Source organism: Leuresthes tenuis, unplaced genomic scaffold, assembly GCF_036924035.1.
Source record: "Leuresthes tenuis unplaced genomic scaffold, fLeuTen1.0.hap1 SCAF_3, whole genome shotgun sequence".
Lineage (NCBI taxonomy): Eukaryota > Metazoa > Chordata > Actinopteri > Atheriniformes > Atherinopsidae > Leuresthes > Leuresthes tenuis.
The window spans coordinates 25,704,935-25,730,478 of NW_027325357.1; the positions used below are offsets into that span (position 1 = coordinate 25,704,935).

General features: G+C 41.2%; 2 protein-coding genes across 3 annotated transcripts; one reads left to right on the forward strand and one right to left on the reverse strand.

The window, feature by feature from the left end:
* Positions 1–1,591: 1,591 nt before the first annotated feature.
* Positions 1,592–4,201, forward strand: LOC140303849 (ras-related protein rab7). 2 transcript variants are annotated; one of them, XM_072382787.1, is made up of 5 exons: positions 1,592–1,693; positions 1,974–2,100; positions 2,244–2,462; positions 3,808–3,933; positions 4,040–4,201. In XM_072382787.1, the coding sequence occupies exons 1-5, from the start codon at positions 1,638–1,640 to the stop codon at positions 4,124–4,126; spliced, it is 615 nt and encodes a 204-aa protein (XP_072238888.1). In that variant the 5' UTR covers positions 1,592–1,637; the 3' UTR covers positions 4,127–4,201. The 2 variants fall into 2 exon arrangements, with proteins under 2 accessions (XP_072238888.1, XP_072238889.1); XM_072382788.1 differs by having other exon boundaries at positions 2,034–2,100.
* Positions 4,202–5,404: 1,203 nt separating this feature from the next.
* Positions 5,405–18,080, reverse strand: hcfc1a (host cell factor C1a). The gene is made up of 28 exons (XM_072382786.1): positions 17,941–18,080; positions 16,578–16,778; positions 15,899–16,047; positions 14,884–15,044; positions 14,581–14,789; positions 14,269–14,353; positions 14,071–14,177; positions 13,805–13,984; positions 13,479–13,721; positions 13,231–13,379; positions 12,948–13,130; positions 12,643–12,864; positions 12,147–12,251; positions 11,820–12,036; positions 11,452–11,588; positions 11,227–11,374; positions 10,895–11,115; positions 9,495–10,644; positions 9,080–9,234; positions 8,747–8,881; positions 8,421–8,628; positions 7,954–8,229; positions 7,739–7,845; positions 7,515–7,649; positions 7,239–7,424; positions 6,818–7,115; positions 6,672–6,735; positions 5,405–6,550 (listed from the first exon to the last, which is right to left on the reverse strand). Exons 2-28 carry the CDS (start codon positions 16,771–16,773, stop codon positions 6,511–6,513), a joined length of 5,466 nt encoding a protein of 1,821 aa, XP_072238887.1. The 5' UTR covers positions 16,774–16,778; positions 17,941–18,080; the 3' UTR covers positions 5,405–6,510.
* Positions 18,081–25,544: the final 7,464 nt, after the last annotated feature.

Consider the following 25,544-nt stretch of genomic DNA (forward strand, 5'->3'; position numbering starts at 1 on the left):
CCAAGAAACAGACTTCTGTGAAGGCGGTGGTCTTATCTCTTCAATGCAGGGCTGCAGAAAGACTGCTGTACCCAGGAGAGCTCTCTGTCTCTCTCTCAAACACACTCTGATACACTCTGTTCTCACCATCATTACATTTTCAATGGTTTCGTTACCTTTTTAGTGTTCTCGGCACATGAGTTAGGCTTTTAATTGATGTATCATGGGTGTCTTTCTGACTAATTTAAGCACTTGGGGACTGCTCACTGAGCGATCAAGGCTTTTTTTTGTATAATCTCAGAATTCTTAGTTCCACCATGATACTGATGTGCAGGAATGAAACAGTTACCTCCTGTAATAGTGTTTTTTCTTTTCATATCACCCTGTTGTTCCTGCCGCTCTATCTGAAGTGCACTGACCATTTGTTTTTCTATCTCCTATGGTGTTATTCATTATGTGTTTTTGTCCATGTCATTCAAAGCCATTGAGTTCCTGTCAGCAGCCACATTTCCAAAATCTATTGTTGATTAAAAGTGTAGAATCTCCTCAGTATCTTTTAATAGTTCCAGCTGAGATTTTTCTATACAGTATTTGGCTGCGTTGGTTCAGTAAACTAGTACCAAGGGTTTCTACATGATTTTTGGTGGTTCACAGTGTGATATTTGGATTCTGAAAAAATTCTATAGCTGATTTAAGTCAGATTTAAGTTTTTTAAGTGAATTCATCTAGTTTTGTTATGTGAGGAAAACCTGAAATATAGTGCAACACAGTTCAAAATGTGGGTAAACCTCAGTATTTTCAACCTCTCCGCTGCATCTCCCTCTTTTTTGTGAATTTATTTAAAATACTGAGCAGGTCTCAGTAATTCATGTAGATGTTTATAAAGTTGAAAAATGATAATGTTACAGACAAGCTTTAAAGCGTATAGTTGAAACAATCTACCTGGTGGCTCTAACAGCGAGGGCAGCCACGAGGAAAGGTGAATCAGCTGAGGCTTCTGCTGCCCTCTAGTGATAAATTTAAAAACGATCCACTTTCATTTTTAGCAAACTGAATGTTGCATTACTGTCGTCAGAATATGTGTGCTTCTGTTTGGTCAAATTAGACCGAAACAAACAGAAGTTTCTCGCTTCTTAATCAGATAGTTTAAGAGAAAATGTATTCAACAAGTTTCTTTCCATCTACCTGTGAGATTATTATGTTCCCTTCTTTGCAAAGTCTTTTTTCAGTCAGCAGCATGTTTCAGAATCTGTGTTACGGTGGAAAGACGTCAGCTATGAGTCAGAAATCCACACGTGCTGCTAAATGATGCTTTCTAAAGAGGAATTCACTCGAATGACGTTTAGTCAGCTGCAGCATTTTTCCGCATCTTGTTGACAATGTAAAGAATGATTTGTTTGAAAATAAAAAAAATAGAATGTATAAAGATGAGCAGCTGAAGAAAAAAAGTCGCAATAAGTTCATGTTTTTAATGTTTCTTTTATGGATATTTATATAAAGACTCTCGCTACGGCCTTGATATGAAGCTTCTTATTTTTTTTTCTCCTACTGTCACTGTGATACATTCCAAATGACCGAAAAGGGAAATCTCGTGGAACCCTTGAAGGCACCATCAGTTGAATCTCTGGTGGAACAGCCTGATTACAGCACAAGTCAGTATGAACGACAAAAACGCTCCTGTAACGCTGAAAATCATCCTCATAGGAGACTCCGGGTAACTTTTGAGATCTCATTTCACTCCTTACAAGATTTGGATGTAGATTTTTCGGTGGACAGCTGATTCACATTACTTAAATGGAAAATCCTGGTAGATATCCTCGGCAGTATGTTAAAAAAAACACACGCACAAAAAGAAACTATATGTATATACATGTGTGTGAATTTAAATTGAGACACGGGATTAATTACAAATGTATATTGTCATGGAGAAACTGTTGAGTTATTGGGGATTGTAACTGGTGTGCACGTGTGTGTGCACGTGCGTGTTTATTTAGGGTGGGGAAATCCTCCTTCATGAACAGGTATGTGAATCACCGCTTCACCAACATGTACAGGGCCACCATAGGAACTGACTTCCTCTCCAAAACAGTCGACATAGGTGGAGACACAGTCACACTGCAGGTAACTTATCTGTCCACCTGTGCAGCTGTAGGGAAAAGCAGCTCGTGACCTGTCACTACTGACTATGTCCTCTGCCATTTGCTGCCCCCTGTTTGTGTGTGTGTGTGTGTGTGTGTGTGTGTGTGTGCATGTGTGTGTCTCAGATCTGGGACACAGCAGGCACAGAGAGGTTCCAGTCTCTGGGTATGCCTCTATACAGAGGAAGTCACTGCTGCATGCTGGTCTTTGATGTCACATCCACTACCAGTTTCAACTCCCTGGATGTGTGGAGGAAGGAGTTTCTGGTTCAGGGCGAGCCTGAGGATCCATCTGCCTTCCCTTTTATTGTGCTGGGCAACAAAACTGACCTGAGCAACCGAAAGGTCAGTTGGCCTCAGAACCCTGGATTTAATCAATAATATCTGGTTTCACGTGTCTTTTAAAAACTTCTGAAAGAGAGCATCAGTGGTTCTCCTTTCTTCGACATGTGGCCCTGGTGCTGTACAAGGACCCTTTGTTGGAATCTAGCTTCGGGACATTTGCCTCGGAAGATTTTTTTTTTTACCAAATTCTTAGTCTTTTTATTCTTTTTAAACATTTCTTTCTTTATGTTTTAGTTTCAAGGCGACAAAAATACACAGAAAATATTGTGTTTTTCAGTTAATCAATTTACACTGGTGTAACACTTTATCATTGTGGACATCTTTAATATCTTTTTAGGAATAAAAAAAAACCAAAAACAATCCAGAAAACACAAATGTTGAATTTGCTTTCACGAATAAATAAGAAAGTAGTTTTTAAAACAAAAAAATCCCCTAAAGGAAGCTGGAAAGACAGTTGTTGGCCCTTAATGAGGCTAAACCACACATGGATGAAATACTGAACAGTAGCTTTTTTTGCTGTTTCAAATATGAAATTGCTACTTGAGTGCACTCTTCTAAGTACTACACTTAAGAACAAAGCTGAGGTTCTTGTACTTTACCTGACCCTCCTTTAGTCATGCCACTTTTACGTCTCATCAACTTCAAATATTGCATTTTTTACTTCTGTAAATCCATCTGTTAGCTTGGTAGGTATCTTTTTTTTTCTTTCTTTAGGTATAGAAAAATAAAATACAGCCGAACAAATCAGTCAATTTGGTTTTGAGAAATTAGCCTTTATACGGGCAAAATAGTCAAGAGATCAATCCATCAGGACCACAATTCTGGTCTGGTTCTTGCAGATAGATGCAAAGCAAAGTTTCATCCACAGAATGTAATTCTTATATGACAATGATGGAGGGGTATTATTACATTAACTTTAGTAAAGGATGGTAATACTTCTTTTTCTACTGTAAACTGTCTCTAAAGTGGCTGTGCCACAAAACATTAACAGGCTAAAGAATGACTTAAGTTTCATAAATGATGCATGCTAGGGTGTGATGTCACGTGATGCGATATCCAGAAGTCAGCTGTCTCTTTATTAACTTCTGGAGAGATTCTGGCATGGGACATCCAGATGAGAATGTGTTGCTATGATTGCATATTAAAATATGTTATTGATGAATTAATGAACAAGTCAAACTAAACCTAATGACATACACGTTTGAGATAATTGGAAGGATAAATTGAAAGGATTCAGAATAATCATCTCCCAGTTCTGCAGCTCTTTATGCTCACAGTTGTTCTAGTGTCCCTGTGTTTGGACTGTATTTTTCATTTTGAGCTGAACTGTTTTCTTTCCTCTCAGGTGTCTCACAGGAAGGCCCTGCAGTGGTGTAAGGACATAGGAGCAGAGTACTTTGAAGGAAGCGCCAAAGAGGACCTGGACATAGAGAAGCCCTTTTTGAGAGCAGCCGAGTGTGGCTTACAGCAGGTAACCCAAGTCAGTTTGTGCCCCAAAGAAGAGAGACGTTTCTGTTTAACATGTTTATTTATTTTTTTTTCTTTTTTGATGATAAAAGATACATTACTCCCTACAGTACAAAAAACACACATTGGAAAATACAGGACATTTCCAGATAACCTGCGAACGGCCGAGAGAAGCTCGCAACACCTGCCAGTGCTGAGAGGAGCACTCATCCCAGTGTGGGAGGGAAAGTTCAGAGAAACCTCGGCACTGCTGATGATGACCTATCTAACAAGGGTGCAAAAATAGTGACCCAGCAAAGGTACTGTGGAAGGAAAGGACACAATTGTATACCACATGGAGAGAGGAACAAACTCATTAAATGTTTTTTTTGTTTTTCTTCTTTTTGAGAACCTTCAGCTTATGGTCTAACTTAAGGCATCACTACTAAAATACACTGCTTTTGCATGCATGTCTAGTTTTGTTCAACAGACACACCGACACGCACAAAAATTATGAATGCATATGAAGAGAAAGTTAATTTCTACAAAGAAATCGGGAGAAGTCACAAACTGAATCCAAGGCGCGAGCCGTAGAAAAGGCGGCAAGCGGAAACCTTGGCTCTGCTCGTTCGGGCCGTTACCATCACAACTGAATCCGCGCTCACAAAGAAGATATACACTCATGGTCAGTCAGAAACCTCCCTGTACAAGTTTGGATTATGATGAACCTAGCAGTGATTCAGACTCCTACAGTGAATCAGCTTGACAGAAATTAGAACAATCAGGGAGACTATATATATATTTATATATATATTTGTTTCTTTCATAAGTAAAGACACAAAAGGCAATCAAGAGATGACCAACATGTAAAAACAGTTTGTTACAGGTAATTATATAAAAGGCCAAGATGATTTTTTTTTAAGTTTTTTTTTTTTTTTTTGAAGTTTTATTCTTGCTCTATGAACGAACTAATTTACAAGTGAGTACACTCCGGCTGTAAGCTTTCTTCCCAAGACATCCCCATTCAAAGACATATGCGTTTACAAGTCACAGTTAGCTTGCACACCATCTGCAGTCTGAAATACAGAGCCGTGGAAGGAAAAAAAATTAAAATTTATTAAATGGATTCACATACATCAATAGGGTAGGGAAAATAGGTCTACTAATATAATTTGCCATTCTAAAAATTAAAGAAGAGGTGGGACACCACATTCATAGCATAAAAAGCGTAGGACAACTGATTGGGATATCGGGAGGAAAGGCAAGAGAAGATCTGACGTCAACTTTCCTCATATCCCAAGAAATTCCATGTTTGGCAAACGAAGCAACACAAGCACTGAGTAGTAAACAAAGTAAAAACTCTCCTCTCCCTGGGTCCACTTCAAAGTTCCCTTCAGTCCTATAACCTCTGCGGTTCTACCTGGAACAAATACAAAAGTCTGTCTCTCTGTCACTGCCATCTGATAAACAAGAACATACAACCAACCGAATGAAGATTTTCTTTTTTAAAAATATAGTGGCAACCTCAACAGCCACCCATCTTCCCATGAACACAAACTATGGGGATGAACAACAGTTAAAAAAAGTGATGGTTTTTGTTTTTAAAAATGCACACAACATACACATACACACAGGAGGAGGAAGAAAAAAAAAAGGCTTAAAAATACAAAAATAAACTACACAGAAGATCCTCTGCGTCATTGCTCGCTAATTTTTTGGGAAGGTTTTGCAAGATTTTTTTCCTTTTTTTTTTCCTTTTTAAACGTGTGTGCTGCAAGTCTCTGTCCAAGCAAAGTCCGTCGTTCTTTTTCTACAAATCTCTTCCTTTGCCGTTTTTTTTTCTTTTTTTTTTTTTTCTTTGTCCACTCCAACATGTCGGCCACCAGTCCTCATCTTGGGGTAAAAAGCGCACAGTGATGATGTTACCAGGAGACTGGAGTCCAGTACGATGACTATACAGACTTGGTTCTCGATGATGCAAATTTGTTTTGACCAAAAAAAGAAAAGAAGAAAAAGAAAAAATGATGTCCTCGTTCGTGGAGGACAAGTGCTTTATTTGTTTCCATACCGATGTTTCTTCTCATCTAAACTAATGCCTCCACAGCCTTTTTTTTTTCCAACACTGTACAACATTTCATGTAGTCTCTCTCTACATCCCCCCAGAATTCACAAAACACAGGAAGAAAAAAAAAAAAAAGTAACATTGCGCCGCAGGCTGGCTCCCAGTTTGTGAAAGATGCAAATGCTTTTCTATACTGTTCAACTACTTGAAAAAAGCCAAAAAATAGATGTTAAAAGGATAGAAGGGGATGTGACTGAAAAAGATAATGTGCTTCTAGGTTTGTGTTGCTCTAAAAATAGTACGACCAACAGAACGAGGAGGAAGGAGGGTTTATCTACAGAAACATCTCTCAGATTCTTTTATCTTGGCTTCATACGGTTGATCTGTCTCCATCTTGATCTGAGATGTGGAGGATGAGATTAGGATGAGGAGGGGTGAAGTTCAGTCTTCCTGATAAAAAGGACAGCAAGTGGGGGAAGGAAAAAAAGAAAAAAAAAGAAAAAAAAAAGACAAAAGACTGGGAGGGGTCTCTGGGAAACCTCACTGGTCCGTCCTTGCTTTCTTTGGACCAGTAGTCTTACTGCAGGAGAATTAAAAAAACAAACAAAACCAAACAGAAGAAGTCGCAGGTTACTCCTTAATCAAAGCTACGATCGTATCAAGCCTGTGTGCACAATGTGAAATATCAATGCTGTACATACGTATCAGGAGAGGTGCCTGGTCTTTTGGGGGCAGGTTTTGCAGAAGCACCATCTTTACCAGACTCTGCAAATTAAACAAAAAAAGTAAGAATGCGTTTCAGTCAATAATATTTCATATTTAATTTTTTTAAGATGCGTGTGCTCACCCTGCAGCCATCGAACTTGGGTTGCAGGACCGTAGCCCTTCTCGTTGCGGGCGGCAATGCGAAAGATGATTGCTGGCTTAGTGGTGTAGTCAATGTGGGCGTTTGAGAGGCTGGACGACTGCACCAAGCAAGAAGGGTTGGGTCCACAATACACTCGCATGAAAGCTAGCTGGGCCGGGGTAGAGGCCTTGGCCTCAGCTGTTTGGTTGCTCTGAATGGCCAGGTACACAGAGTACTCTATGATCTTCCCTGATGTCACCGAGGGCGGCTCCCAGGTCAGGTGAGCACCATCTGGGCTCTGAGGAGAACAAATACGACTCAGTGCACCATGCCTACAGGTGGTCATGTTCTCACATTCTGCACAGCTCTTGCGTTGACTTCACAACACAACACGGAAAAGGCCGGTAAAGGTGCGTTTTACCTTGCTGATTTTGATGGCGCAAGGTGCCCCTGGAAAGCCTGGTAGACAGGTCTTGAAAGCAGAAATCTCAGAGAAAGCTCCACGACCGCAAGCGTTGATTCCAGCAACACGGAACTTGTAAGCTGTACCAGGCTGCAGCTCCATTTTCTTCATCTGGCTGTAGTCTGGCATGATGCCAGAGTCATCCTACCAAAACAAACAAAAAAAGAAATTCAGCGACCTGAGCACAGCAACGCAGAGGTACCCGAGCATGAACGACTCCCCTGAGACACTTACATCTCCTTGAGATTCATCAGCTGGCACATAGAAGTGAGTGACAACCATATTTGTGACTTTTACAATTCCAACATCAAACCACTGGTTCTCCTTCTTTACAACAGGCTTCACTGGAGTTGGCTGAGGGGCTTGTTTCTGTCAGGAGACAAAAAAAAAATTAGTCAAATAACAGGAAAAAAAAGAAAGAACTCAGATTAAAATAATTTTAAAAAATCTCTCCTCACCTCTCCTTCAATGCCATTGGCAACCTCTGCGAGAGTGGCTGCTGCTTGCAGTTTGGCTGGACTTGCCACCGATACAGATGGTGCAAATGTACTTGATGGAGCAAGTGCTGGGTATTGCAAACAAAAGAGGTGAGTCAACTGTAAAAAACTACTTCCCAAAGAACAACCACCACAACCAAAGACTTGTAATAAACAAAGTAAGGGCACAGACTTACTCTCAGCTGTGGTTCGGGGTAGGAGGGATGCCACAGCACTAGTAACTGAGGCAGCCATTTCGTTGTGGCCATTGCTTTCAACAGACGGGTCATTGAGGCTGTCAGCAGGTGCGAGGCCTTCAGTGGGCAAGCTTGCGTCCACAGAGGCCTGCTGGGCAGCAGCCTGAGCTTCCTGCAGCTGCTGCTGCTGCTGGACCAGTGCTGCAAGCTCTTGCTGGGTCAGCATGATGGGGATGTTGGTGGGTTGCTGGCTATCTCCAGCAGCATCACTTTCATCTGTTAACAATAGAGAAAATATTCAAGACTCTGAAAATGGAGGGGGATTTCAGTAGTTGCATGATCTTCAGAACAAATGGTTATGCCTCTTATTTGGAGCATGTTTTTTCTCATCTAACTAGCACCAAACCCTAATCTATGACATTACAGTACAAAAATCGACATAAAACAAAGTCTTTTAGTATACTCACTCATTACGGCTTGCTGAGCTGCCTGGAGTACAGCCTGGATGGCAAGGGCCTGGGCTTCTTCAGTGGCAGCTGCCTGAGCAGCGGCCTCTGCCGCAGCAGTTACAGCCAGTTCCTCATCCGACAGCCCTGTCACCATTAGTGTGGCTCCCTGGCCCTCAGACATCAGCTCTGAAGGCAGGTTCAAGGCTGTTGTAGCTGCTGCTTCTCCCTGGAAAAACCACATTAGAGAAGCTCCATCAAGTGCCTGTTACAAAAACTGCACAAGTAAAAGGAATTTCACAATGCAAGACCAGTTTATTCTTTGAAAGACATTTCATTTTATTCACCTCTGCCTGTGTCTCCATAGCTGTGGCTCCTTCCTCAGCAGGTGCAGCTTCTGCTGACGAGGCCTCGTCTGTTTGCATGGGTTCCTCTGTGGAGCTGGCAGCAGTGCTCACTCCCTCTGTGATTGATGAAATCGACTGAAGGGAGAAAATAAGAAGATATACACACCATCCACAGCAGGGGAAAAAAGACAAAGCAGAGAGAATCTATTTTCTCATAGAGTCAGAAGTGCAACCCTAAAGAGGAAATCTATATTTAATTATCATTATGAAAAACACACTGAAGTGGTGTTAAGATCAGCTTCTAATACCAAGAGGAACTGTGTGGTTTCTTACAGGTACTGAGGGTCCTGGGGCTGGTGTAGACTGAGTGACAGTAGTGATGGCCCGTCCCTGGGTGGTAGTAGCCAGGCTAGATGCTGCAGTGGTGGAGGCCACCTCTGAGCTGCTGGTGGTGCCCTCTGCCCCCCCCTCCTCGGTCTGCTGGGTGGCTAACATGAAACAAACATTATTTCAGATAAATCAGATAAATAAACCTTGTGGCAAGCTGAGACTTTTGGGTGAAATTTCCCTTTTTAATAAAAGCCAAGAACAAACTGATATTTACACCTTGAAACTTGATAGCACAAGATTTTTTTTTTTAAACCAGTCATTTATAATGAATAAATTACTTCAGCTTGTTTAATGGCAGCTATAAAAATACCATTTGCAAATAGCTGCATGACTTTCTACTGCAAGTGGTGTGTGTTACCTGTGCCTTCTCCTGTCTCCATACTGCAGGTAGCAGTGGTGGCAGTGTTGGTGGTCCCGGTCTCATGTGTTTCACAGGGCGGGTTGGCACAAACCCTTTGGACCAGGCCTGTGGCTGTGCTGGTCTGGTCCCCTCCCATGCTGGTAGTGGCGGTGGACGGAGTGTTGGTTGTCCCCGTCTCCTGGGTTTCACAGGATGCATTGGAGCGCACGCCGCTCTGCACGGTACCTGTCTGTTCTGTATTCATGTCTGATGAAGCCTGGGTGGCTGTGTTGGTGGTGCCCGTCACATGGGTCTCACAGGGCGGGTTGGAGCACACCTGCTGAGCTCCTTCCATGTTAGATGACGCTGTCGTAGCTGTGTTGGTTGTACCCGCCTCCTGGGTTTCACAGGATGCATTGGAGCGCACGCCGCTTTGAACAGTATCCGTCTGTTCTGAATTCATGTTGGATGCGGCTTGGGTGGCTGTGTTGGTGGTGCCCGTCACATGGGTCTCACAGGGCGGGTTGGAGCACACTTGCTGAGCTCCTTCCATGTTAGATGACGCTGTAGCTGTGTTGGTTGTCCCCGCCTCCTGGGTTTCACAGGATGCATTGGAGCGCACGCCGCTCTGCACGGTATCCGTCTGTTCTGAATTCATGTTGGATGAAGCTTGGGTGGCTGTGTTGGTGGTGCCCGTCACGTGGGTCTCACAGGGTGGGTTGGAGCACACCTGCCCTCCATCGATTGTAGCAGAGGAGGTGGTGGCTGTGTTGGTGGTTCCGGTCTCATGGGTCTCACAGGGTGGGTTTGAGCACACACTCTGCACGGTGCCCGTCTGTTCTGCATTCATGTTGGATGAAGCCTGGGTGGCTGTGTTGGTGGTGCCCGTCACGTGGGTCTCACAGGGTGGGTTGGAGCACACCTGCCCTGCTCCAATGGTGGCAGACGAGGTGGTGGCTGTGTTGGTGGTTCCGGTATCATGGGTCTCACAAGGTGGATTTGAACAGACAAGGGTTACAGTCCCAGAGCCTTCTCCAGCTGCTCCAGCTTCAGTGGAGCTGGGCTGCTCGGAGGTTGGGGAAGCCAAGATAGATACGGGCAGATCCTGCACTGGTTGAGCCTCCACGCCACTGGGAGTTGTGATCAGGGTCACTTGGGTGGGCTGGTTCTAAAGGGGGGAAAAAAGCCATTTTTGAGATGCTTAAGCCATATGGTATGGTACATCATTTAATGGCTTTTCATTGCAGATGTCACTGCTTTATGGTTACATGCACAGGAAGCATCACTTTCCTTTCGCAGTCTTTTTCTCAAGTTTCAGTATGCTAATTGAAGCTTACATTTTACCACAATAACGTGATGGCCTAATGAACAAAAGGAAAATGATGCAAACAAATAAACGGTGAACCACTGGGTCTTACCTGCACTGTGATGGCAGAGGAGGGCAGTGCGGAAGTAGAAGTCAGACTAGTCTGGGCAGATGACACCGTTATGGCAGAGGGGCTGATGACCTGACTGGACAGTGTAGCAATGGTTCCCAGTGTGGTGATGGGGGTCCCCAGAGAGGCATTGGAACTGTCAACCGTGCCTCCTCCCAAGCTAGTAGAGACTGTACCAGTGACTGTGCCCAGAGTGGTGACTCCTGAAGAAAGTATGAATTAACAGATTTCAAACAAAATACAAAATGTAATAACATTTACATCTCCCTATGACTACTCACTTGAGAACAAATCACACAGACTGTAATTCTTACCAGTAGTGCCCTTGACGACCAGAGTGGTGACAGTGGGCTTCACACTAGACACGGTCACTGGAGTAACAAGACGAACACCACCCACTGTGCTCATGGGCACAGTGCGCAAAATAGTGCCAGGTTGCCCTGGAGCACCCTTCAATACCACCTAGAAACAGACCGTTCAGGTTAAGTCTTCTCAGCCGCAACAGCTGCAAAAACGTGTGGAAAGAACTGTCAGCTTACCTGTGTAAGCCCCTGTTGGCCGGCTGCAGTGGCCAGTTTGGGCACCGCAGTGATTATTTTACCAGGAGTTCCAGTGGTCATTACCTTCGTGGTAAGGATTGTTATAGGCGTTTTCATGCCTGCACTGCTTGTCACACCTGCAAAGACAAAAACCAGTCTGAAACCTTTGTTTATCTGATCATGTTGACATGCCAACCCGACAACTGGTGACCATTCTTGACATTAGCTGACACCCACATCCATTACTAAGAAGTTCCATTCTACAAACTACAAACATACAGTCACTTTCAAGAACTGGTCTTAGTTAACACTCAGACTACTAAGACTACTCAGATATGTAGATGCCAGTGTTCTTGATGAGTTCAGACCTGTAGCTCCTGGCTGGGTCATGATAGCTGACATAGGGATGGTCTTAATAATGGTGGTGCCCTGCTTAGTGGTGGTAGGTGAGACTCCACTGATGTTGAGGATAGTTGGCTTGTTCCCCGTGCCTCCTGCCTGGGAAGTTGTGATGATTGTTGTGGGCTTGCCATCTGCAGAAGTCACCAACTTCAGGATAGTGCCAGCTGGAAGGGGACCCTTTGTCTGAGAAGACACGTAAACGTTATATAAACCATTTAGAGAAAGCCATCTGGTACCTGTCTCAGGAGTTTTAAGCTACCTCCTGTATTTTTTTTTTCCTGCAGATTGCTGACCTGTATGATCTGTGTGAGAGGGTTAGTGGAAGCCTGGCCTGTGACAGCTGATGTCTGCACTGGCTTGGTTTGTACCACAGACATCATCTTGCCAAGGTTGGAGATCTGCAGACACAGGAGAGAGACTCAAGTTTATGAGTCACCAGTAAGCATTGGACAGCACAGGGAGGTCAGTGGGAAGGTGGACCATTAAACTTGTGGCTCTAGGAGTCATTGGAGCCCTTACTGACCAACAGTCATGCAGATGACTAACGTCATGCTCCCTGTATATAGTTGAGCTCTCCAACAGTCACATATACTTTATAAAAGTATACACCCTCCCCTCCTTGCTCAATCCTGTGTTGCCACCATCTTGTGACACCACAAGACACACACCAAGAGTGAAAAAGCAATTTATGAGGTTCATCATTTACAGCATGCCTGTGATAGTACCAAAGGGTGCTTTCTAAGTAGAGTTCTTATACAAGATTGTGATACAGAATTGCTGTTTTCTTACCAGAGTGCCACTGCTGCCCATGGTGAGGGGACTCTTGACCAGTGTGATGGTCTTGGTAACTCCGCCCACCACGGTGGTTACCACCTGGGCCTGCTGAGCCACTGTGACTGCACCTGACTTGTGCACAGTGATAATGGGTCTTGTGGTTGTGGGAGAGGATGCAGAGGCTGTGCCCACCTGCGCGGCAGCGGTCTTCAACATCCGCGTGGCTGGATTACTAACCTACAAGCACAAATCTTATCTTCAGCAACATATGCATGCATTTTGCATATAATGATGAAAAAAAGGTTTAAAGAGATGTATACCATTACAGGAGAAGCTACTTTCATCGTGGTTGTGCCAGGGGAAACAGCAACTGTTTTCAGAATGGTGGCACCTGCAGGAACATTGAGGACAGTGCCTCCAGAGGAGGGTGGGATCTTCTGCGTGGCTGCAGCTGCAGCAGCTAAAGCGGCCATGCCACTCATTTGAGGGCTACTTCCAATTGGCTAAAAATCAAAAAGGAAATATTGATGGATATATTTGGAGACACAAAAATATTTTTAAAAAAAGAAACCCCATTAAATAATCATGTGGTATTACTCATACCGATCCCTGGGTTGTTTGGGCTGGCACAACCATCCGAACACCTGCAGGAAGTGATGTCACAGTGACGGGGGATTTCCCCGGCTGGCTGGGGCGAACTGTGACAACAGATGCGCCAGTGGCAGACTGTTGAGCTGCAACCTTTAAAACAGCTATAAAACAAAGAAGCCAAATTATTAGACCTTATGTGTTTGCAGTTATTGTGCTTACTGGTGTTAACAATGGGCATAGAGGAGTCACTTGAGAAATACCTGTCTGTGGTAAGCTCTGGGTAGAGGGTGCTGCAGCAGCCGGTGCGGGGCTCTTTGGAGAGTTAATAGGCTGCGATGGGGTTGCACTCATTGCTGGCGATGCTGCGGCAGGAGTTGCAGGGATGTCGTACTTTTGCAGCTGTAGCAAGTAGGTGTCAGCTGTGGAAACTGCACCCCAGCTCACCTCAAGAGAGTTTGTGTTGGCACGGACTAGCTGCACCCTGGCAGGAGCGTGCGGCCGCTCTGTGGTATGGAAAATAACATTTAAAAACTACCATATTTGACCACCTGAGTCACCATCATCACTTATGTTCCAGCACACCAACCTGTTTCAAGGTACCAAAGGTCTTTACAACAGACTTGGTTGTTCCACGCTTTACGATAACCGTCACGGCCGCTCCACACATACAGTCTGGAATTGATGGCCACAGCACAGTGGCCGGCTCGGGCCCTGGGGATGTTATCTTCTAGAGTATCCATTAACACCGTTTCCCAACACATGGTGTCTGCAGAAACATTACACAAAAGTTAACAGAGGAGCCCATTGAACTTACCCTTTTCTATATGAAACTTGACAATAAGTTGGACAAACCGAGATTTAGGCAGGCAAGAGTGTTTGTGCATTTCCACTCTTTCTCATGTGTGGCCACTTTTACATCATCCATTACCAAAGGAACCCATCCTCCAAAAACATACATCCTGCACAGCGGAAGGGGGAAATAATGGTGAGATATTGAAGCACAGCCTTTTCCACCGGGACTTATGGGGAAATGTGTAGAAGTTGTCTTACTTGTTTGTGATTGTGGTGGCAGAGTGAAGACTTCGTGGAAGTGGCGCTGTGCCGCTTACTGATGGTTTGTTCCATGTCAGGGTATCTAAAGACAATGAATACACAATCAGTGAATTCATCAATTCTTATAATATTGAGGAAATTTACTCACTTTGTCGTCAAACATCAACTTTAAATATTACGACATGCCAGCGTAGGATTCTGAAGGTTAAATATTCTACTCCTTTTTTGTGATTACGACAACACAACCTCTGGACATTTAATATTTGAATGTGGTCTCTTTTTTTTTCTATTTACACAATAGAAACCTACCAATATCAAGAGTCCACAGATCTCCAAGACGACAACCACTCATTCCTCCATAGATTATCAAGCGAGATTTCCTACTCGTCTTCTCAGTGTACACCACAGCAGTGTGGCTCTCACGAGGAGGAGGCAGAACTCCATATGTGATGGGAATATCCCAACCAACCACGCTGGAACCTGGACGAAGCTCGAGTGTGTACAAATCATTCAGGTATCTGAGAAAAACAAACACAGATAGTTACACCTGTATTTGGCTGAAGTCGTGTGTCAGAGGACACCTTCGGCAACAGTAAAATTAAATCTCTTTACCTGGGAATGTTGTTTTTTGGGTCTTCACTGTCATTTGCCAGTCCACCAAACAGGTAGCACTTGTTGCCGACCAGTGAAAAGCTGTGGCCAAGGCGAGGACAAGGAGGAGGGCCGTTTTTTGGGTTTTTCGCTTTCAACTTTTTCCATTCCCATCTGCTGGCCTGTAACAGAAACCATAGTAAAAACATGCCATAGGTTGATGAAGTCACAGCAGAAGTGCTAACCCGTCACAGGTTGATATCACTACTATCCAGCGAGTAGGACTGGCTCTGGCAACAAAATGTGACCGGTAAATGTAACAGAGGCACACAATAACTTTTAAAGTTTAGCCTGACATTGGATCAGTAACCAAGTCCCCCCCTCCAGACTTTCTATCTGTTCTGCAGATTTAAAATAGAGTTTAACCATTCAGCAGACACACTTAGTTCCCTTTATTAATTCTCCATCCAAGAAATAGTGGAATGTGTGTGAATGCATGACATTACTCCCATAATTCATAATTTACAGCTGGAACACACTTCCCAATCAGCACCTCACAAATAATCATTCATTATTGCATTAACATTGATCAAATATATGCTTTGGCTAGTTGGCAGTGCATAGAGCAAACTCACTGTGGCTGCACTGTGGTGAAGTTAACGGGTTATGAAATGTTAGATGAATTTAGCCTATTCTGGTGAATAATGTGAACCATGAAGTAATACTCAAACAACTTTTCCTACATGAATAGTCTCTGGTGCAGACAATAAGATGAAATGTAGCCACAGAAAAATGTATGCAAAGCAAGCCATTAGCACTTATTTGGCAGTACAATATCTTTCACATGTGCCTTTAAAAAAATAACAACAAAAAAACATACTTACCACATCTTAATGACAACAACAGTTTTTACAAACAAATGCATCTCAGATATTTGAGTTTGAAAAGACAATTTCAAAATCATAACATCTGAAATTGTCTCTTCAACATTCAAAGCTGACAAAAAAAAAAAAAGAGGGTTGTTAAAAGAGATTACCTGTAGTTCATAAAGGTCGTTGCTGTATTTTCCATACTCCACCATTCCACCAAATACCAGCAACCTTGTCCCATCGCATACAAAACCATATGCAGCACAACCTGGGGGAATATCACCACGGACTGCTGGGATAAACCACTGGTTTGTAGCTAGAAAAGGAAACATGATAACAAGGTAAAGATTTTCTTTCAAATGCCTTTGAATTGGTTAGGATGCTATTATCTAGATATGGCTGTGGATTATCAAGTTCTAGAAACTTTAAACAGCACTCTAACCACAACTGGCTAATAAACAAATAACTGTTAAGGTTATGATAACACACAACAATTGTTGAGTTTGTCTGTCATTGGTTTGTGGGCAGGAAACTGGGACAGATGATGCGCTTAAACCAACCAGCATCATCCATTTTATTTTAGCCCGCCTTTTTTAATCGTGCAATAAAAGTAATTATCCAGCAGAGGGAGCTAACTAACAAGATATTGGTTTGTTTGGCCTACTAAGGCCTGTATACTAATCAAGTTTGCTAATCACGATCCAACATTGTGCTTAAACGTTGAAAGCAAAAGCTATATTAAATTGCTTCGAACATCCCAGTTAACAAGTACAGAAAAGTTGGAGAATCATTATGCTTGTTGTATTAAAAAGATCGACGAAGTTCCACATGCGAGATAAAACTTACCAGTGTTGTATACATGTAATTCATCAACGATTCCTTCGTTTCCACCGCCAAAGACGACCATGAGCTCCTTTATAGCCACAGCTCTGTGTCCATGTCTGGGCCGTGGAACTGGACCGGACCATCCGAGGACCCGTTTCCATCGCGGCTGCAGAACCGACGCCGTGGTCCCAGACACCGCGGAGCCAGGGGCAGACATGACTTCTGCCGGAGGGAATAATAAATAGGCGTTTTATTCACTTACTGAAAGTAATTCTGTCAACTCCATATCAACAACTAAAGAAACTCAACAACAATATCTGATCGTAAGCAGTACCTAACCCGCAAAACTGTTTTTGCGGCCGAACAGCTGAATAGCTAACCAGTTAGCGGTTAGCTTTAGTTAACAAATGCAATCAAACCAAAAACTAAATCCGCAAGACCTTTCGAGTCACTCCTTGCTTATATGCCTTGTTGCATATTAGACATTGCAGTCGTCTCAAGAAACACAACAAATGTTCTCATCATCCAAGTTTCTTCCAAGTTGTTTGTAACCATTGAATTCAATTCATGGAAGCAGCCATCTTGCAGCCAAACAAACCCCCGCTAACGCTTCTGCCCATCTGAAAAATGGCGGAAGAGCATTAAGGTGCAAAATATATGTTAACTAACCCACTACAACGTTAAAACAATAAAATACAATTCAAACAAATCAAATTGAACGAGAGTCGGTCAGTTAAGTAGAACAATGCGCGGTGGCAACAACGATTAAATCTAAAGTTTGAATCGTTAGCAAGAGTCGGCTATTTTCATGCCTCTCTGGGAGTCGCCATATTGTAGCTAGAAAGCTTTAGCATTCTCTGTAACCATTTTAACGCAGTTATTAATGTTAGAACAATATACAAAGCTTACGAAAACTGCTACAGAATTATCAAAACGCTTATGCTTAACTTCCATCGAATTCCATAAAGAAAAACTAAGTTGCAACAGCAGCATTCAAATAGACTCTAATGTTAGCAGCTCCGCTTTAGCTCTAGCGGCTAGTTGCTCAGCCTAATTTGCCCATGCTAACGCTGTTAGCTTTGCGGCTGGCATCTGTCAAAGCGTCGCGAAATTTCACAATTAAATTCGACGCAACTTCAAGTAATCCTTACATGCACGATTTACCTGAAATAAATGTGAATGCAACGACAGTCTTGTAACGTGGCTAAATTCAGTGAAACAGCATTAACTTTATGTTATTATGTTTCATGCCGTCTCTGGAAGCAGCCATCTTTTCGACAATCGGCCTACTTCAATAGCTCCCACAAGAAAAATGGCCGGGCGGTTTGCTACAACAAACCATAACAAACCGAACAAAGCACAAACATAAACGAATCTCACTTACTTAATCTGATGCAGTTAATGCAAAAACACGGGTATGTGCTCGAATCTTGTGGCAATAATCCAAATTCATTCGATTTTTGAAGAAGTATTTCCTCTCATGCCTGCCTGGAAGCTGCCATCTTCTTGACAACCAGAGGCGGAGGAAAATGGAAGAGAGATAGCGTCACCCAAAGTAAACATGGCGACAGAGACCCGCTCGATAACGAATTCAGATTATAACGCACATACCATTTTTGATATTTGTCATTGAAAGACGGTAAATAGTGTTCTGTATGGGGAGATACTTTAATGAACTCTCAAAATCTATATAACATAAAAATATAAAGAGTTTTAGCAAATTCCAACAAGTTCTGTTTGACCAGTGGGTTATTGTCCCTTACTAAAGATGGCGACAGCCGTACCGGGACCCCTTTTATATTGTTATGCTGGGTTGTACTGATTCCATTCGTTTCCAAACCTACTCAATGATCCCCATACATGCACAACTATAATGTATGCGCACCAAGTAACAGATTTAGATCAACATATTTTAACGCTGACACGCCCACGTTCACCGTTAGCGCGCCCTCCACTGATATATAAACTGCATCACTACAATGCTATAAACATCAATAAGTCCTCCATTTTCTTTGACAACAGTGTGTTTAAGCACATTGGTAGATTTAGAGCTGTTTCTTATGTTAAAAACCTTTAAAACAGTACTTTTTATTTACAGAAAAATCTTATTTAGGTATTAATTTATTCATAAATTCATATAGAGGTGAACACATGGGAATACAGTACACATAAATATTATTTTGGGACTTGATGTGGCTAAAATTCAAACAAAATATATTCATACTAACAGAATTTAGAACAGAAGAACAACGCCAACAGTCTCAGAATTAAATCAAAAGAAGTATAATCCAAAAGCAAAACTAAATCACATGACATCTATTTTACACACAACATACATTTTTTGAATTTCCCCCACTGGGGGATGAATAAAGTATATTTCTATTTCTATTTCTAGTCTATACAGTTTTACAGTTGTAATGTCCTTTAATGCAGTATCCTTCACAGACCCGTTAATCACTTTGGATTCCCTTGAAGCTGACCCTAAATAGTTTGTAGCGTTAGCACATTACAGTGGAGGTAGAACCTTGATAGGTTTGAGGGATAGAAAGTAATACTTATGGCATATGAACAGCAGCTAGTTTGCAAGTATGGACTGAATAACAATGAAAGAAGATTACATTTAAACACAGTAAAATTCACAGACCAGTGCTTTCTAGCTGGAATGGCCTCTCCAAGTTTTAACTATAAAGACAGCAAGATAATGAGTGTGGTTCCAATGCCACACCAACTTAATAAATAAATAAACATAAATGTTTTATTCAGCACCACGAATTTAACTATACCTAAAGAGCAGGAAATTGCCAAAATACTGAATCCATCCATCTTATCAGTTGTTAGCATTTCTCCATCACAAGGAGTTAATATGTTTGATGGTAGTTACACTATACTTTTAATTGATGATGTAATTAACCCAAATCTTACCTTCCCTAATAAGATAATTCCACTTAGAAAAAGTCGTTGTCTTTTGCTGCAAAATATTTTTCATCCATTAGATGGCAGACTTGTATCCTTTTTCTAGGTGGTTTGTATACAATCTATTTGGAAGCACACAGTGAAGAATCTAAATAACAACTAAAATTCCCTGCACATCACTAAAGGTTGTTTCAGTTTTTTTTAACTTATTAAACCTGCCCTGCTTGAAGGTTGAGTAAGTTATAATTGGAATTATGTGAAACCACTGTACTCTTTTTTACCAATAAGAATAGTTCATTTGACCCTAAACATTATACAAAAACAACAGACAAGAGGTCTAATCACCAAACACTTAGGCACATCCAAGTAAATGGAAACTATTTACCATTAAAAGTTGCAGTTGTATATTGAATTTGGACTTTAAGTGCAAACTCAGCTACAATTCACATAGTGTATTAGAGAGGGTTAAGAAATAACTGCATTTTAATATGTAGATCCCTCCTTTTCAGTAGCTAAAATAAAATGGACAATTCACTAAAAGCCGGCTTTATGGACATTTGTGGGTTACTCCTGTCATTTCTTTATCAATTAATTTTTTTAAGTAAAAGATCTAGAGTTGTTCCCAAATGTGGCCATTGCATTTTAAAAGCTAAGACAAAGTAGAGAAAAGTAAAAATGAAATGTGCAAATGCGTCAGTGAGCTTCCAATGTGAACTACGGAAAAATGATTAAGTCTTGAAAGACTCATAATAACATACTGGGTACTCATTAGGCAAGTCATTTCAAGAATGTATGGATAAATGGATAAGACATTCCAAGAACAGGAAGCACAGTCCAAGCAAAGACTGCCTCGTGAAATGTATAAATGTATAAAAAATGTTGATTGCCACCTTTTTCTATATGAGTTGTCCTTGCAGTTACATCCTTCTATGTCAAACCATTTTTTACTTTTGACTGAAAGATCGATGGAGGGGTTTAATGACAAGTGGTGTTGACTCATTTTTAGTTAATTCAAAGGAAGTTTTGGTGATTTCAATTAAATCGGGCCACAAAAGGAAGAAATCTACTGTAATCTGTTTAGATGTGCATCCTCGTTTAAAAAAAATGCCTCCTGTACAAATAACCTGAAAAATCTACCTTCTTAAATACAATGCAGGAAAGTTCCTAATATGGTATTACACTTCCAACATGAATTGTAACTTATTTATTTAATTCCACAGACTCCTCCTGAAGACAGATGATATCTGTGTACAATCTTGGTGCATAGTCTCATTTTACTTTTCTTTTTCACAGTCAGACAGAATATATTGCAGTTTTAATTGCTTAAAATCTTATTTCACATTGGAAGGGCTGGTGCCCAAAGAAAAGCTTGTTAATTCATAAATGGTAAACTTCCATTTCTTCAAATGCATGGCTATTTGTCGAATTGAAATAGCATGGTTTTGTCATAGTGAAGTCATTTTCTTTCATTACTTTTTATCAAGACATAGTTATAGTGTGTTAACCAAAAGGAAGTGAGAACAGAGGTGTTTTAAAAGGTCATGGGAGCTCAGACAAATACCTTGATCTTCTCCGCCACTCTGAGCTGTCAGTAATTGTTAACACCCTGTAAGAGTCTTAGAAACTGACAGGAAACCACAACTTTGAGAGCTTAAAGGGATTGGGATTTAAAGCCACACAAGTGACACAGGCTAAGGATTATGGCAGCATGATGTTTTCTGAGACAGACTTTCTCTCACCATGGCACATCAGAGTGTCAGCCTGATAAAAAAAAACTGATTTCCTGTTCCTACATCACACTCTCAAATCTGTCTGATTATTTTTTATTTTAATTATTCATTTAAAAAGAATAAACTAACCGATTAACACAGGTTGACCTTCAATAATCAAAAGTTCAAACAACTGAACAATTATTATATACATCAATTAACATGTATGCACAGGACTGTTACGAATAGTTAAGGGACACATTTTGCCATAAGTTGGACACTTAACCAAAGACCTTTAGATCTTCAGTTCCACAGGATTCTCTTTATTTTCGCTTCTGGAAAAATTCTACCTCTTACTTTCTTAAGTTCTGTCTCAATCATCACATGTTCATAGTTATTCAAGTTATTCAAAAGTACAGAGGTGAGGTTCAACTGCACCTCACCTCTGTACTGTAGAATGTTGGAGATGCTAAAATTTGAGCAAAATTGCCAGCTTCAATCACTGTCTTTGATGTGCAGAATGAAGAGACAGGGAGAACATGCAAACTCCACTCAGAAAGGCCCCAGCCAGGAGTTGAACCTGGAACCCTCTTGCTGTGAGGTGATGGTGCTAACCACCACACCACCGTGCATCCCTTATTTCTTAAAATACTGCCAGAATGACTTTTTTCATAAAGTGAAGCTTATCCCTTTTGAAACTGCACTATTCTGTAGGAGAAGGATGTTAAATTTACAGTAACACATGGCACAGAAAAATTGGAACAGAGGAGTTGTGACTGACAAAATGAGGGAAATGGCTGTACCACTATGTTTTGTCACTACATCTTATCCTGTCCACCTGCAGAACACCTGCAGAGATTTGATAAAATAATGTATAATAGCTGACATCAATAATATAACTTTGATAATAATGTCCAATTTAATACTCGATGCATTACAAATGCACTGAATGTGATAAAAATCTTTTTAATGCACATTGTACTTAACTGACTATAAAACAGCACCAGTTAAACCAGCCTAATTATCATTTTGATTAAAATGGACAATCTGGGAAATGTCCTCTTATTGATTCCTTGCACAAGATATAAAGCTTCCTTCTGATTTAAATATTTGGCTTACACAAGCCTTTAGGTATCAGTCCCAAAAGCATCAACAACAGTTCACTATATAAGGTTTAGATGAAGACAGAAAATAAATTGTATGTTCAGGAAAAGTAGAGCTTTACTCTTTTTAATGCAAAGTGTGCAGACTTACAGCCATACAGCAGGCTCCAATTCCATAAAAGCAAGCAGACTTAATGACAATATCCCTCACTACTCATGATCAATTTGACCTTCGTCCACACCCATCTATTACATACCCACCATGTTTGAGTCTGAAACAAACAACCAACAACAACAAAAATCAATAAATCTGCTGTGTGTGGGGAGCAACACATCACATGGCATAATCTTTTCTTGATCCAGATAACATGACGAAGGTAGAGATCATCCATCCTAATACAATCAGAAAGGAGATTGAATGAGGGCAGACTGAATGTGATTAGCTCTTGTAATAGGGTAGAGGGTTGGATTACTTGACTCCAAGTCTTCCCTCAATAATTGAGGCATTGTAACCGGCTTGTGCATTGGGAGTGTAAAGCATGGTCATTTTCTCCATCTAAACTACTGCAAAAACTAAAAGAAAATTGTATTAACTGTAATAGGAATTAAAATAGATAAAAATAAGAATATGACTAAGTGTAAATAATTAAGTTGCACAGTGGTGTGGTTGTTAGCAACATTGCCTCACAGTAAAACAGTTCCTGGTTCAAATCCTGGCGAGGGACTTTCTGCGTGGAGTTTGCATGTTCTCCCTGTGCGTGTGTGTAGGTTCTCTTCCTCCCACTACATGAAGACATGCATGTTAGGGTAATTGGTGACTCTAAATTGCCCCTAGGAGTGAGTGTGGTTGTTTGTATCTATGTGGCCCTGTGATGGACTGGAGACCTGTCCAGGGTGTACTGTGCCTCTTGCCCAATGACAGCTGGGATAGGCTCCAGCCCCTCAGCTCAGATCTCTAAATATGAGTATGGTGCCCTACTGTTATTGTTTTATAGTGGTAGCTCTTAAATCTTGGCCCTGACAGTAATCCCTGTTGTGATGATTGTTGAAGTAAGGACATAGATACAGGACACAAACAGATGAAAGTCTAAAAGGCAATGTTTTTTAAGCTTTTCAAACGGGGATTGTCAAACTTTACAACTGAAAGTAAGCAATAAAGCAAACTGAAGTAGTCAGAAGGTCCAGGAGCTTCACAGCGTTGGAGAAAGTTGGAGAACAGGTAAAGGCAGAAACAGCCAACAGGCTGAGATCATACACAACAAGGAATTAGGACTTTGAGGAATGTGGAATAATCTGGCAATGAACAATTGAAACTGGGCAGTATTTGTAGTCTCAGTACACCCCATTTTAAAGCTGAGGTTTGATATGTCAGGTTATATTAAAAAAAAAAAAACTAAAGAAAAGAAAAAAATACTAACATGTGATCATTCATTTAAGAGAAAATAAGATAAAGAAAACCAACTAAACTAAAACTGACGTAGATGTTTTCTATTTGACGTTGTTAGTCTCAGACATTGGTATTTTGGTCCACTCTTCTTTACAAAATTGCTTCAGTTTAAGGAGGCTTGCTGCTACATAATTTCAGTCAAGTTGAAGTCTGGACTTTGACTGGGTCCTTGATTCTTTTCTTTTTCAGACATTCTGTTGTAGATTTGCTGCTGTGTTTGGGATCGTTGTCCTGTTGTGTGACCTAATTTCAGCGACACTTTATCTGTCAGACAGATGGCCTCACATTTAACTCTTAAATGCTTTGGTATCCAGAGGAGTTCATGGTCAACTCAATGACTGCACGGTGCCCAGGTCCTGTGGCTGCAGAACAAGCTCAAATCATCAGCCAGCCACCACCGTGCTTGGCACTTGGTATGAAGTGTTTGTGCTGGTATGCTGTGTTTGGTGTCTGTAACACAACTGGGTATAAAAGAGCACCCTCGAGAGGCAGAGTCTCTTGGAAGTAAAGATGGGCAGAGGTTTAACAATCTTCAAATAACTGTGTCTACAAATTGTAGAGCAATTTCAAAATAATATTCCTTGACCTAAAATAGTGAAGCGTTTGAATATCCCATCATCTACAATATGTAATGTCATCAAACGATTCTGAGAATTTGGACATGGCCAAAGTCAACATTGGATGCCCATGACCTTACTCTCAGTCTGCACTGCATTAATACAGACAAAGAACAAAAATAGACAATATTCTGTCCTGGAAATCACTGTACAGGCTCACATTTCCAGAAATCATTGTCTGTAAATACAGTTCACCATGCCATCCACAAATTAAGGTTAAAGCTCCATCAGCAAAGAAGAGGCCATATGTGAACACAGTCGAGAAACAATGTTGTCATCTCTGGGCCAAAGCTCGCATAAAATGGATTCTGGCAAAGTGGAACTACTCTTTTTGTTATTGGCAGTAACTTCAAAACCTGCATCTCACTGATGCATTTATGCCGACGGAACTGGCAACTTGAATATCTGTTAAGGCACCATCAATGCTGAAAGGTAAATACAATTTTTTGAGCAACATTTTCAGGGAAGACATTTTATATTTTAGTAAGACTATTGCATATTTTAAAACAGTCTGGATGCTAGACTGCCTACTTGCAGTTCAGACCTTTCACCCGTTGAAAACACTTGACATCATCAAACATATTGAAAAACAAAACACGCCAAAAAAGACCCAGGACTGTCAGGCAGTAGGAATCCTATGTTAGACAAGAATGGGACAACATACCTCTTCCAAAGGTCCAACGACTTGTCTCCTTAGATCCCAAATGTTTACAGAGGCTGTTACTAAAGGTTTCAGAGATTACCAAAACATTTATGTTCACCAAAGACAAGGTTTTAAAGCAATAAAGAACAGTTATGGTCTTTGTGATCTCAAGAAATGGTGCATCAAAACAGTTCTGTTGTGGAAATCATCGCTTTGGCTCTGGAACATTTCTGAAAACCATTGTTAATCAACACAGTTAATTTCTATTAATTAATACAAGTTTAATATCTCTTCTATGTAAAGTGAGAAAAAAACAAAACGATATATTAAAAAGATGCAGAAGATATATCTTTACATACACATTTAGAGTTACATAGATAGACTGTGATGGACTGGTGACCTCTCCATGGCATATCCTGCCTGTAATAGGCTCCAGACATACAGTACATTTCCCTACATAAACTAAGCAGCATATTGCACATATAATTTGTATCAGCTTATGGATGAAAAACAATTTATAGCGCTGAGTAATGATACAATAAACTGAATGTGTGCA

Excerpts from the sequence above, each read along its gene's own strand:
- LOC140303849 (XM_072382787.1), top strand. The coding sequence starts at position 1,638 with ATGAACGACAAAAACGCTCCTGTAACGCTGAAAATCATCCTCATAGGA. Across the intron at positions 1,694-1,973 it reads ATCCTCATAGGAGACTCCGG|GGTGGGGAAATCCTCCTTCA; the intron begins GTAACTTTTGAG and ends GTGTTTATTTAG. Across the intron at positions 2,101-2,243 it reads GAGACACAGTCACACTGCAG|ATCTGGGACACAGCAGGCAC; the intron begins GTAACTTATCTG and ends TGTGTGTCTCAG.
- hcfc1a (XM_072382786.1), bottom strand. The coding sequence starts at position 16,773 with ATGTCTGCCCCTGGCTCCGCGGTGTCTGGGACCACGGCGTCGGTTCTG. Across the intron at positions 13,722-13,804 it reads CCTTTGGTACCTTGAAACAG|AGCGGCCGCACGCTCCTGCC; the intron begins GTTGGTGTGCTG and ends TCCATACCACAG. Across the intron at positions 8,882-9,079 it reads CCCCAGGACCCTCAGTACCT|TCGATTTCATCAATCACAGA; the intron begins GTAAGAAACCAC and ends TTCTCCCTTCAG.